Source organism: Cajanus cajan, chromosome 7 (genome assembly GCF_000230855.2).
Source record: "Cajanus cajan strain Asha chromosome 7, NIPB_CcT2T_4, whole genome shotgun sequence".
In the NCBI taxonomy this organism is placed as follows: Eukaryota; Viridiplantae; Streptophyta; class Magnoliopsida; order Fabales; family Fabaceae; genus Cajanus; species Cajanus cajan.
In genome coordinates this window covers 45,359,468-45,372,649 of record NC_138523.1, presented here as the reverse complement: position 1 = coordinate 45,372,649, position 13,182 = coordinate 45,359,468, and the positions used below count along the sequence as shown (strand labels likewise).

Sequence of the window (13,182 nt, the reverse complement as noted above, 5' to 3'; positions counted from 1 at the left end):
ATTCAAGGAGGAGTGTTGAGAATATGAATCAACATCTATTTTTTGAGTTTATTTCATATTAATGGAGCATTATTAGAATTCCTACGGTTATGAATTTTAATTATAAGAATTATAGGTGCTGTTACACTTTTATGAGTATTAACATTTGTCATTTAATTTTATGTTTATGAGCAAAATTTATATCAGTGTGTTTTGTGTATTTAAAAGGTTGCAAGGATGAATAAAATTACATGAGTTTCAACCTTCTATTTTTTTTCTAAATTCCAACATATACAACCTGTCATTTGCATTCTATTATAGGTTGATCAAAATGATTGTCCTGCATGTCTGTCATTTATATTGGACTTCACCTTAGTTACTGTTTACTTATATACTAATTAAAAAGATTAACTACACGTCATAATTTTTATATTTTCATTTAAAAATAAAGATAACATTAATGCATATAAAAAGTTTCTTTTTATCGTAAAAAGATCTTGTGTGACTGTTTGTAGTATAGCAATGTGAGCATATTCATAGATTATGTACACAAAAATTTGATCCAAGATGCGACAACTACTTCATTGCTTTTAAATAAGCAAAGAAAAGAAGAGTAGTTAGCAAAATACATGTTTGATGCATAAAATCAACCAAATTAATTCATCAATACCAAAGTTTTTGTTATTCTAAAACTTTCTCAAAATCCTTTTCAATCAACATTACACAATAGTTATATAATATATGGTCTATCTTTTGAGATTGGCTGGCCTAAACTATAGTATTGGAGGGATATGAAATTACAAACTAGTATCTTTATTTGTTATTTATTTGTTGGGGTTATTTTTATGGTATTTGTCTAAGGGAATATTTTATAAGGGTTATTTCACAAGCATACTCTACAATGATGAGATATTGTCCGCTTTGGGTCTAAGCTCTCACGATTTTACTTTTAGTCATTACCCAAAAGGTCTCTCTAACATTGAAGTATGTGTGTGCTTTATAAGTTATTATTTTTTCGTTTATTTTATAAGATGTGAGACTTGTTTGTATCCCAACAATCATCCCCTCAAACAAGGGACCTAACCTTTCATGGAGCGGAATCTATCTTGAGTTATGAGAGTTGTTACCGCATCCAACCAGGCAACTCTGATACCATTGTTGGGAATTATTTTATTGGTATTTATCCGAGGGAATATTTTATTAGAGTTATTTTTATAAGGTTATTACACAAATATATTCCACGGTTTTGCTTTTGGTCATTGTCGAAAAGGTCTCTCTAACATTGGACTATGTGTGTATTCTATAAGTTGTTATTTTTTCTCTTATTTTATCAATTTGAGACTTATTTATATCCTAACAATCCTCCCTCAAATAAGGGACCTAACCTTTCATGCAGCGAAATTTATCTTTATATATCACATTATATATTACGAGCGAGGGTTATTATTTTGGTTGGGGGAGTTTTAAAGAGAGGATGGCAGGGGCATTAAAAGAAGAAAAACCAATTAATCAAACTTCAACTCATGCAATTTCATTGGGAGCCACTACAATGGGACTCCTAACAGTGCGTGCACCACCATCTTCAACCCAAATGATGTCTCCAAATGAGATCGTTTCCTTCTCGTTCCTCTTGTACTTTATAATAATAGAGTAGCTCTGCTTCTCGTGCTTATAACCAAATGCTAGTGTCTTAGGTGACACAGTAACTATAGAGCCCTTGGGTTGTGTCACCTTGACTCTATATGTAGCAGCACCATCTCCAACATTGGTCACAGTCCTCCTAAACTCTTGGACTATTGATCTTGTTTTGTTACTATACAAAACTATAAACGAGGGGTAGTTAAGATCAGATGAAGGGTTAGCAGCACATTTATAGGAGTTTGATCTTGTGATAGTCAATATTTGGTTGTGTGTGTAGCCTAAAGTGCAAAGAAGGTTAACATAGTCTTGAGGGGTGGCATCATATATGAAACCAGGATCAAGGGCTCTGTTAGGATCAATCTCACCAGCTCCCATGGCAAGAGGGGAAGCATATCGCAAGGGGTTTCCATTGTCTCTGATTGGACTTTGGGTATTATCAAGGGGATTGGCAGTGGTTACTAGTGCAGATCTTATAGCAGCTGCACTCCAATCAGGATGTGCAGCTTTCAAAAGAGCAGCAACACCAGATGCATGAGGACATGCCATGGATGTTCCAGACAAGATATTGTAGTCACTAGATAAAAACACATTTGTGCCAATTCTAGCTGAAGGCTTATTTGGAACAAAGGCAGCAAGAACATTGGAGCCAGGTGCCATTACATCAGGCTTCAAGATTCCCGAGTAGCTTGGTGAAGGACCTCTTGAAGTGTAATATGCAGCAGCTGGTGCTGGCTTTATTCCCACAAATGTTTGTTGAAATTTGATGCTGGCACTGGATGCTTGAACACTTTTTGCATACTTGATTACAAATGGTGCATCCCTTGGGGTGATTACAATGCTTGGAGAGAACAAACGTCCTGTTTCAATTAGTTCTGGATCCTCAGAGATAAACACAGCTCCTACCACACTAGCTTGGGTAATAAAATTTATTTGGTCAAAGACAGAAACTGAGTCCAAGGCATCACATATAATGATCCCTCTTGTGGCTGCTCCGGATAACAATTTGACCGAGTTGCATGCTGATAGAGTCTTGTTGTAAACAAGTGGAAAATTTTCCACTATTGAATTTGCCGCAAACAAGGTCCACCCCACGATGGTTTTACCATTTCCTAGTATCAAGCTACCAAATGTACGATCTATTGTACCTGCTGCCACAGTTAGGAGCCAGGGAATTCCGTTGTGCAAGGTGCCAAGTTTGGGACCTTCATTGCCTGCTGAAGATGAAACCAACACCCCTTTTTCCATTGCTGCAAAAGATGCTATTGCTACAGGGTCCTCATAAAGTGGAACACTATCAAAACCTAAAGAGATGGAAATGACATCAACCCCATCAGCAATGGCTTGGTCCATTCCAGCAAGAACATCAGAGGCTTGACGCCCTTCATCCCAAAGGACCTTATACATGGCAAGCCTAGCTCGTGGTGCAATGCCTCTAGCTACCCCTTTGGCGTAGCCAAAGAAAGAGGCACCTTCAACATAGTTTCCAGCAACAGTGGATGATGTGTGGCTCCCATGTCCCAAAGTGTCTCTTGCGGAGTTCATGCTAATTGGGACTTCGGGATTTGCTGCTTTCACACCCTTGTTGAAGTATCTAGCTCCAATCAACTTGAAGTTACACATGGAGGCATTAAAGTCTTGTCCTGCTTCACATGTTCCTTTCCATTTGGATGGGATTTCCTTGCTCATGCCATCATCTTTGAAGCTCTCACTTTCAGGCCATATTCCACTGTCGATAAGACCCACAATGACACCGTCCCCAAAATTTGAAGCATTCCACAAGCCATTGGGGGAATCCAGAGAGAGAAATTCAAAGGTGTGAGTGGTGTCTATGGTGGCAGACCTGTCAGGATAAGCTGTGACAAAACCATGGACTTTCTTTAGAGACTGCAACTCGTCTGAAGATAGCACTGCACTGAATCCATGCATGGCATCATCATAGGTGTACAATAATTTTTGTGAATGTTGCTTGGAGGGGTGATCAACTGTTGCCAAGTTTAAGGATTGGATTGTGGACTCGTACCAATCATGATGGCTTGCAAAAACTTGAGGCATGAGGGACTTGTCCATGTGAACTATGTATGTAGAGCTTTCAGCATTGGCATGGGGAGCCATTAAAAGTGAAAGAGTAATTAGGAACATGAATGGAAGCGGGAAAACAAAGTGAGGATCCATAATTATTTCGGAGCTTTTAGCAATGATAGTTTTGGCTATGAACTAATAGCTTATATAGGTGTTTAATCTGGATAAAGAAGAAATACGGGCCAGTTAATTATACTAAAGTTATACCATGGATGTGGTTACCCATAATAATGTTAATTTAGATCGATTGAAACAACTTCATTAATTAATTTTTTTTTAGGTATGATGAATCGCTCTCAGCTGCTTATGTTAAATAAAATAAAAATGTATCTATCTTAATATTATACGCATACATTAACCGTTCTGGGCCGGATTGATAACTTCGTAAATGTCAACTGACAAAGTTCAAATTGGAAAAAGAAAAATTACACTCAAGAAGATGTATTTAATCTTAAGATATAATAAAAAAGAGACACATATGATAAATGTAAAATATAGGATGTTATATAATTAAGATTATATAAAGTTTTATATGCTGCACACTAGATTTAATTAAATGCAATATTCGAGATTTTTTTTTAGTTAACTCATCTTGCATTTAAAATATGCAGGGATGTAATTAACATCACAAGGGAGCTTTTCTCCAATACATTGCTGGTCTGAAATTTTCATTTACAGAATAATATTTTCTTAATATAATTAGCCAGAAAGACAAAATTCTTAATATATATTAAAATAGACAAAAAAAAATTAATGATTTTTTTTATACTTGTGCATACTATTTCTGAACCTAATATTGTATACTTATAATTTCGGTTTTCCTTCCACTTGAAAATATAAATTATATATATATATATATATATATATATATATTAATAAAATTACAAATTAATTAATGAAATCCACATTTGATAGAAAAAGGGTGTGGAATATTAATATCCTTAATCCAATCCAATGAAAAGAAAAAGGAAGAACTGAATAATTCAATATATGAAAATTACATGTATAAGCTGACAGTTTAATTTACACCTATTATCATTATTACTGATATATCAAGGTTGAAACACTAAATCTAAAAGTAGCAAATGGACTTATTTATCCATTGTTGATTCATAAGTAAATTTATCTATTATAATAAAAATAAATAATAAATTAAATTTAATCTATTTATTTAATTTTATAAATGATTAATGATTTATCTATTATATTTATAAATTAAATTAAAAATAAAGGATATTTATTGAATTGAGATTTTAAAAGACTATTTTTACATTAAAAAAAATTCTTATAAATTTTAAAAAAACTATATAAAAATGTAATGACTTATATAAAAAAGAGAAAATAAAATATTTTAAAAAAATTAATCAATTTTTAAAATATTATTTTTTTGGATGGATTAGATATCTATTCATGAAAAAATTGTTAATTAATGAATTGAATGAGTTTTTTGTTTTAAATGAATTACATGGATTAATGAATAATTTTTATTTAATTTATTATGATGTGTCTAAAAAAAATTATTTGACTCATCCATTTATCACTCGTAACTAAATCTATGAGTAGAAGTTTACTTATTAAAAAGAAATTAACTTCTTAAATAAATTTTCAAATAAGATTTTTCTTCCCCGAATCTCTTCAAAAGTTATTTAGCCTATAGTATAACAGAAAAAGAAAATGTAATTTCACAATTGGGATTTGGGAGAAGTATATCAATTTAAAAGGGTCTCCATGTAATTTACAAGTGATAAATTTATGATTATATATTTTAGCAAAATATTTTCAAGCATACTATCTTGTTATTTTTACGTGGAAGTTAATTAGTAGTTGGTGCATTCTCGTCATTGTCAATCTAATTATCTTATTCTTCTCTTTAAATCAAATTTTACTTTGAAACTAGCAGCAACAAAGGAATTTCAAATGCTTGTTCTTCCGGAAGCATTAATTAATACATAATTTTAGATAGGAGAATATCCTTGGCACCCAAAAAAAAGTTCACTTAATTTTCTCCGTAGATCTCATATACATACATACATGTGCCACCCATGCAACTCCTAGTAAATATCTATCACTATCAGATAAAGAACCCAGTGTACACAAGGCACCCTATCTTTCTTCATATCAGTTGGTGTAATTAAGAAACTAATACATTGTCACCATCTGTTGAATTAGAGTATCTTAAGAAGAAGCGAAGATACAAGACAACAACATAGGAGACATGCATAAACTGAAAAATCACGAATAAAGCCAAATTAATTGGTAACAATGAATCGTAAAAGTAGCTGTTTATTGATGGCTACATATGCTTGTTTCAGTTGTCATGTTCCGTTAATTTCTAGACAAATATCTGACCACTACAGGTTCAGGTTAAGATCCCCTGTATCGATCGGCATCAATTTATACCTAATAATTTTCAATGAACTCATTGTAAGGGCAGTTTAGTCATGTGCAAGAGGTAGTCAATGTTCCTTCAAAGAATTCTAAGTACTCTACCTATCATATCCCTTTGGGTCCTGTCATATCAAGGGTCCTAATTTAGAAAACTGTAAAATTAACCTTGACAATTAATCATGTGTATAGCCACAAACATAAATAATGACTCTCAGGATCTCATGCTGAGATGCAGCTACTAATGGCACTAACCCTTTTGAAGATAACCCTGATCCTGATCTCAGAACCAACCGCCCTTACCTATGAATACTAAAACTTTCTCACTCAACAATTTTCCTTTACTCATAGTCATATGTATTGTTATGTGTCAAAATTGGCTACATGACCATTGTGGGGTACTATTAGAAATTTATTACTAAAATGGGACTGTTTTGAAATATTTTACACCTTTGGGGCTCTTTTATTACCCATGACACGTGGCATTTTTTGGTCTGAATATGAGCCATGAACGCCATATTGGTAGAGTTGTTGTAGCTGGTGGAGACCTTCAAAGAGTCGCTATAGCCTATAGCGACTCAAATCGGCTAAAAAAAAAAAAAAAAAATTATTTGGGGCGCTATAGCCCATAGCTCCACTCAGGCGCTATGGGCCACAGCGCCTGTATTAAAAATATATCTAATATTTTTAAAATATATCTTATATTTTTAAAATTTAATTTTTTTTTTACAAATTTATAAAAAAATAACGGGTAAAAGGGAAAAAAAAGATTGAAATAAGAAAAAAAATGTTAATTTTAAAAAATAAGTAATAAAATGTAAAAAATAATTAAAAAACGAAAAAAAAAAAAAATTTATTTGGGGCGCTATGGCCCATAGCTCCACTCAGGCGCTATGGGCCACAGCGCCTGTGTTAAAAATATATATAATATTTTTAAAATATATCTTATATTTTTAAAATTTAAAATTTTTTTACAAATTTATAAAAAAATAACAGGTAAAAGGGAAAAAAAGATTGAAATAAGAAAAAAATGTTAATTTTAAAAAATAAGTAATAAAATGTAAAAAATAATTTAAAAAAAATAAATAAATTATTTGGGGCGCTATGGCCCATAGCTCCACTCAGGCGCTATGGGCCACAGCGCCTGTATTAAAAATATAAAATTTTAAAATAAATTATAAAAAAATTTGTGATAAAAGGAAAAATAAGAAATTAAATTTTAAAAAAAATGTTAAAACTTAAGTAAGAAAAAATTAAATACTGGGCCGTTTTCGTGACTGAGAGAAGTTTGAAATTATATGTAAAAGTTCTTTTTAAATATAAAATTTTAAAAATAAATTATAAAAAAATTTCTGATAAAAGGCAAAATAATAATTGAAATTTTAAAAAAATAAATTTTAAAACTTAACTAATATAATGTGAGAAATAATTAAAAACGAAAAAATATATATATAAATTTGAGGCGCTATGACCCAGAGCGTCACCACACAGAGGCTGACACATGTCCACAGCTAATTTGAGGCGTTGCAACTCATAGCGCCTCATTAATTTACCGCCTGCGTGACCACACAGAGGCTGACACGTGTCCACAGCTAATTTGAGGCGTTGCAACTCATAGCGCCTCATTAATTGACCGCCTGCGTGACCACACAGAGGCTGACACGTGTCCACAGCTAATTTGAGGCATTGCAACTCATAGCGCCTCACTTGGCGCGTAATAAATTCACCGCGTGCTTAGCCAATGAGACGCTGACACGTGGCACTACGGTTAAAATTTTTTTTTTTTACACTTATGTTAATTAAAAAAAATTGATTTATATTTGAAATACGTTTAATTTATTTTTGCTTAAATATTGAATTTATTTATTTTAATTCTGTTTTAATTTTATTTAATTAAAAAAAATAAGTTTATTTAAATTTTGAATTTATTTAATTTAATTCTGTTTTAATTTTATTTAATTAGAAAAAAAGTTTATTTAAATTTTTTAATTTATTTAATTTAATTCTGTTTTAATTTTATTTAATTTGAAAATAAGTTTATTTAAATTTTTAATTTATTTAATTTAATTTAATTCTGTTTTAATTTTATTTAATGTAAAAAATAATTTAAAAAAAAAAAAAAAAATGGGGCGCTGTGAGCCTCAGCGCCACTCAGGCGTACTGGGCCACAGCGCCTGTTAAGAAAATAATGTAAAAAATAATTGAAAAACGAAAAAAAAAAAAAATGGGCTCACAGCGCCACTTAGGCGTACTGGGCAAGCCTATAGCGACACTGGTCCAGCCCAATCAAGCCTAAAAAAAAAAAACCCACGTGTCATGGGTGTCGCTATGGCCCATAGCGACACCCAATAAAAGAGTCCCAAAGGTGTAAATTGTTTGAAAATAGCATTATTTTGGTAATAAATTTTAAAAAATGCGCTACAGTGGTCGTTTAGCCGTCAAAATTCCTATTGATTTTGTAACTTGCGTTTTGTCCTTTTCAATGAATTTAAGAAGAAAAGTTACAACCCAGTATCTATTGTGCTGAGGAGTTGGGCTCATTTTTTAAACTTGCCCAAATAACTGGAGGAGTTTCAGATTCCATTAAAATATCATATTTTTTTTTTATATTTCATTCCCAAAGTAAATTTTTTTCCGCATTACTTTTTCGAATTCTGTGATGTTGATCATACATGTCAAAACGGCTGATTGACCGATTTAGGATATTTTTCAAAATTATTTATATAAATTGGGCTATTTTAAAATTATTTATACTTTTGGAGTATTTTACTATAGTGTTGTTATGGGCTATAACAACACCAATGACATGTGAACTTTTTTTTTGATAATTACGAACAGCTAAAATTTAATCAGGAAAAATTGTTATAGGCTGTAGCGATTTTTGCAAAGTCGCTTAGACTATATCCTTATTTAAAAAATATAATTAATATATATTTTTTATTGTTAAAATAATATTTTATCTAAAGGCGCTATGGGCTATAGTGACATTGTATTGCTATGGCCCATAACGACACCACTTTTTTATATATTTTTTTATTTTTTAATATTTTCATATTATTTTAAATACTTTTTTTATATTTTTAATTAAAACTACACAAATAAATAAATTTAATTAAATTTATATTTTCATCTTTTTGTTTAATTTAATTAAATTTATATTTTCAATTTTTTGTTTAATTTAATTAAATTTATATTTTTAGTTTTTTGTTTATAAATTTAATTAAAAATAATTATTTGTGTAGTTTTGATTAAATTTTTCATTTAAATCTATTAAGATTTTTTTTATGTTAATTTAAAAAAACTGACAAAAAAATAAGTATTTAAAATAAAATAAAAATATGAAAAGAAAAAAAAAAGGAAAAAGGATATCATAATGGACCATAGCATTTGGGCCCAAACGACATGTTTTTTAATTTAATTTAATTAATATTTTGCATAATTATTTTATAATTTATTTTTAATAATTAATTTGATAGTTTTACTTTTATGTGTTTGATATTTAATATATTTTTATGTTTTCCGGATTTATTTTAATTAATTGAAAAAAAAACACACAAAATAAGATACGGTTAAAAGACACGTGACGCGCATGTACAGAAGTCGCTATGGCCTATAGCGACATAATGTCGCTATAGGCTATAACGACTTCTATTTTTCCCTTTTTTTTAAAAAAAAATATTTATTTATTTTTTTAATTTGTTATTTTATTTTATATTATCAATTTAATATAAATTTAAATTTATAATTCTGTTTTATCTACTTCATTTTTATTTTATTCTTTCATTTAATTTGTTAATTTTAATTTATTTTTTAAATATTTTTTTAAACCATTTTTCTTTCAGTATATTTTTTAATTTTTATTTTATATATTTTAAATATTTAACAAAAGAGACGCTATGGCCTATAGCAACACAATATCGTTATAGGCTATAGTAATTTCTATTTTTCCTTTTCTTATAAAAATTATTTACTTATTTTCTTAATTTGTTATTTTATTTTATATTATCAATTTAATATATAAATTTAAATTTATAATTCTATTTCATTCATTTCGTTTTAATTTTATTCCTTCATTTAATTTGTTAATTTTAATTTATATCTTTTAAATATTTTTTTAAAATATTTTTCTTTCAATTTATTTTTTAATTTTTATTTTATATATATTAAATATTTAACAAAGGAGACACCATGATTTATTTTCATTTTTTTTCTTTTTTTTAATTATTTACTTATTTTCTTAATTTGTTATATATTTTAATGAAATTTCATTTTTATTACATGTATATTATAAATATTTTTAACTTTTATTTTGTTTTTTTTATGTTATTTTTGTTAAAAAGTATATTATAAAAAATTTGATGGCGTTTTAAGTTATAACGATTTCATTGAAAACGTTTTGAAAACGTTTTGTATTATCATGAGTTGTAGCGACAATATGACGTTCATGACTTTTTTTAATTTAAAATTTAAAAAAAGACGTATCATTAGTGTCGCTATAAACCATAGTATAGCATAAAAGTATAAATAATTTTAAAATAATCTTATTTACGTAAATAATTTTAAAAGTACCTAAAAATTCGTCATCAATCAGCATGTAGAAACTTGTTTTGTGTTCCCTCTTTGTATAGACATATAAGTATATAACAAAGGGACCAAGCCCAAAAGGAAAGAAACTATAAGACACTTTTCTAGACCAAGGTGACAAACGTTTCGTATTGGATCAAGAATTTCTGTGCAACCCTCCAATTCAGATAGAAATATTCATAATTTATGATGATAAATCTAACTGAATTTTAAACGTGAACAATTAATATTCTGCCTGCTATATTCCATGAATGTTTGAATACAGAAATACATTTCCATTACGTATTGGAATTTGGAAGAATTAGTCATTTTCGTTAAGTTTTTTCTGACATTGTTATCTGATAGTTTGAAGTTTATCTCTTCTATGTAAAGTTATAATTTTGTCCAAATCCTCCCTACTTAAATATTATTAAAAAAAATGAAACATAACATGTTTACATAATAATGAGACAATCAGTGTTCCAGGATCTTCCCGTGTACATAAACCGACAAGAAAATCATGGAATCCGATCCAAACAAAACACATTATTCATTAGCATGGCAACAATTTGGTGTACTCATGGAAGCTTCAAAAATTGAAGAACAACATGGTGGTAGGACAAGCAAAACAGAAACAGATTCAATTCAGGGGTGTAGGTTTAGGCCTTATATCGATTCCTTGAACAAAAAGGCCACCTTTCCAATCACCACTCTTGATCTCATAAACACCCATCTCGACCTCCTTGTCCTCATCTCCTTGGTTCAAGAACTCTCCCAATTCCACCTCCAACCACCCATCTCCTCTCTCCTTGGGGTACTCAAGATCAAGATTGTTGTTAGTATCTTGTGCAGGGGGCGGTGCCTCAACAGCGCTGGGCAGAAAACGTGCACGGTTGAATATCCCAGCACGGCGAGGAACAATCTGGTACCTTAGGCTGCGTCCTCTTTCGGCGTCCAAGAAAACGGTTCTCTTGCGAGTGTCACCTCCAGCAACTCCAATGGAGACTTGCACTGATTGGTGATCGAAGCCGTAGGTTCCTGCAGGGTTAGGCTTAAACACAAGGTATGCAGCATACAATGTGTTGGGAGACAGCATGGTGGTGTTGATCCAGCCCCGGATTTCCAACCAACACACGCTCACAAGCTCAGCCACCTCAGAAAACCTGCAATTCCAATTCAATTAAACTATCATGAATCAAATAATTCAATATTCCTACCTTAACCTAAGCTTAGAAGAAAATGATATGTTATTTATTACCTGGCATCTGGAAGCGAAGTCCACCTCCAATACCTGGGAGTATCTCCCCAAACAATGAAGAGAGTCCTGGCTGATAGCATGAAGCATTTCTTTCCATCTGCTTTATCCAGTTGAAAGCTCTGTGTGGCAATGGCATGAGTGAGTAAAAGAATAAATGATAGAAGCTGAGATTTTAGAAAAGAGAAAAGAGGAATGTACCTTTTTACCGTCGTGGATGAGGAGCGGTTTTTGGCAGAGAGAGAGGTAAAGGTGCTTCTTGGAAGAGAGAGATTGAGATTGAGATTGAGATTGAGATTGAGAGAGCAGGGATTGGTAATCGTGAGGCAAGAAGGTGTCCCATACGGCGTCGGAATCAGCGGCGGATCTGAAGGTGGAGGAAAGGACGGAGAGCCTGCACACATCTCGAGGACAAGTCAAGGACAGAACATTCGCTATGCAACCTTCCGGGAGATTGTTCAACTCCATAATGCTTCCTCTCCCTCTCCCTCTCCCTCTCCCTCTCCCTATATATACTATATAAAGAGGAAGCTTAGCGGTTAAGCGTATTGTATCCGCCACACAACAAACAACTATTCATTTATTATTCTGCCAAAGGATCACATTTTTAATATATTCTCCTAATAACCTCCCAATTGCCAAATATTAAATCATTTCCCACCTTTTTTTTTTTTTTACTATTTTATATCATTTTTTTATTATTATTCCTTAATTATAACTTTGATATGTAATAATTCTTATAATAACAACTCTAAAAACTTTTATTAAACTACTATTAGTATGTAAGTAACACCTTGAAATATACGAGCCTTTTCAGATGTGGCCAAAACTTTTGTTTGCATGTTTCACACGTGTTCTTTCAAAAGTTAGTTTGGAACAAAAAACGAAATTTCGGATACGCCCTACCTCCATATTTTTTAATTACATATTTATGTTTAACTAACCACACTTATAAGAACTCAAAACATCCACTTCAAAACAAACGGCGCACACTTTATCATAGCTTAATTAATGAACCTACTTTTTAAATGAGACACTGTATCTTCTTTTCTTTCTTCAAACATACTTTTGGAGCATGATCCTGCCAGATGTCAACAACCAATATTATGCATCACAATTTCATCTGCCAGATGTCAACAACCAATATATAATTAGTTACTTCACTCGTAAGGAGGAATTAGATCACGTCAAGTTAGACATTATCCGAGTCTAATTTTTTTAAAATTTATTATAGTGTTATCTTTTAAAAATATGACCTGACTTATATAAAAGATTAGCCT

General features: G+C 31.0%; 2 protein-coding genes across 2 annotated transcripts; both read right to left on the bottom strand.

The window, feature by feature from the left end:
- Nucleotides 1–1,257: 1,257 nt before the first annotated feature.
- LOC109812338 (subtilisin-like protease SBT3) lies at nucleotides 1,258–4,409 on the bottom strand. The gene has a single exon (XM_020376282.2). The coding sequence runs from the start codon at nucleotides 3,790–3,792 to the stop codon at nucleotides 1,501–1,503; it is 2,292 nt and encodes a 763-aa protein (XP_020231871.1). The 5' UTR covers nucleotides 3,793–4,409; the 3' UTR covers nucleotides 1,258–1,500.
- A 6,637-nt stretch (nucleotides 4,410–11,046) lies between these two features.
- Nucleotides 11,047–12,418, bottom strand: LOC109818918 (putative F-box protein PP2-B12). Its single transcript, XM_020384466.2, has 3 exons — nucleotides 12,104–12,418; nucleotides 11,906–12,024; nucleotides 11,047–11,810 (listed from the first exon to the last, which is right to left on the bottom strand). The coding sequence occupies exons 1-3, from the start codon at nucleotides 12,368–12,370 to the stop codon at nucleotides 11,288–11,290; spliced, it is 909 nt and encodes a 302-aa protein (XP_020240055.1). The 5' UTR covers nucleotides 12,371–12,418; the 3' UTR covers nucleotides 11,047–11,287.
- Between the last annotated feature and the right edge of the window lie 764 nt (nucleotides 12,419–13,182).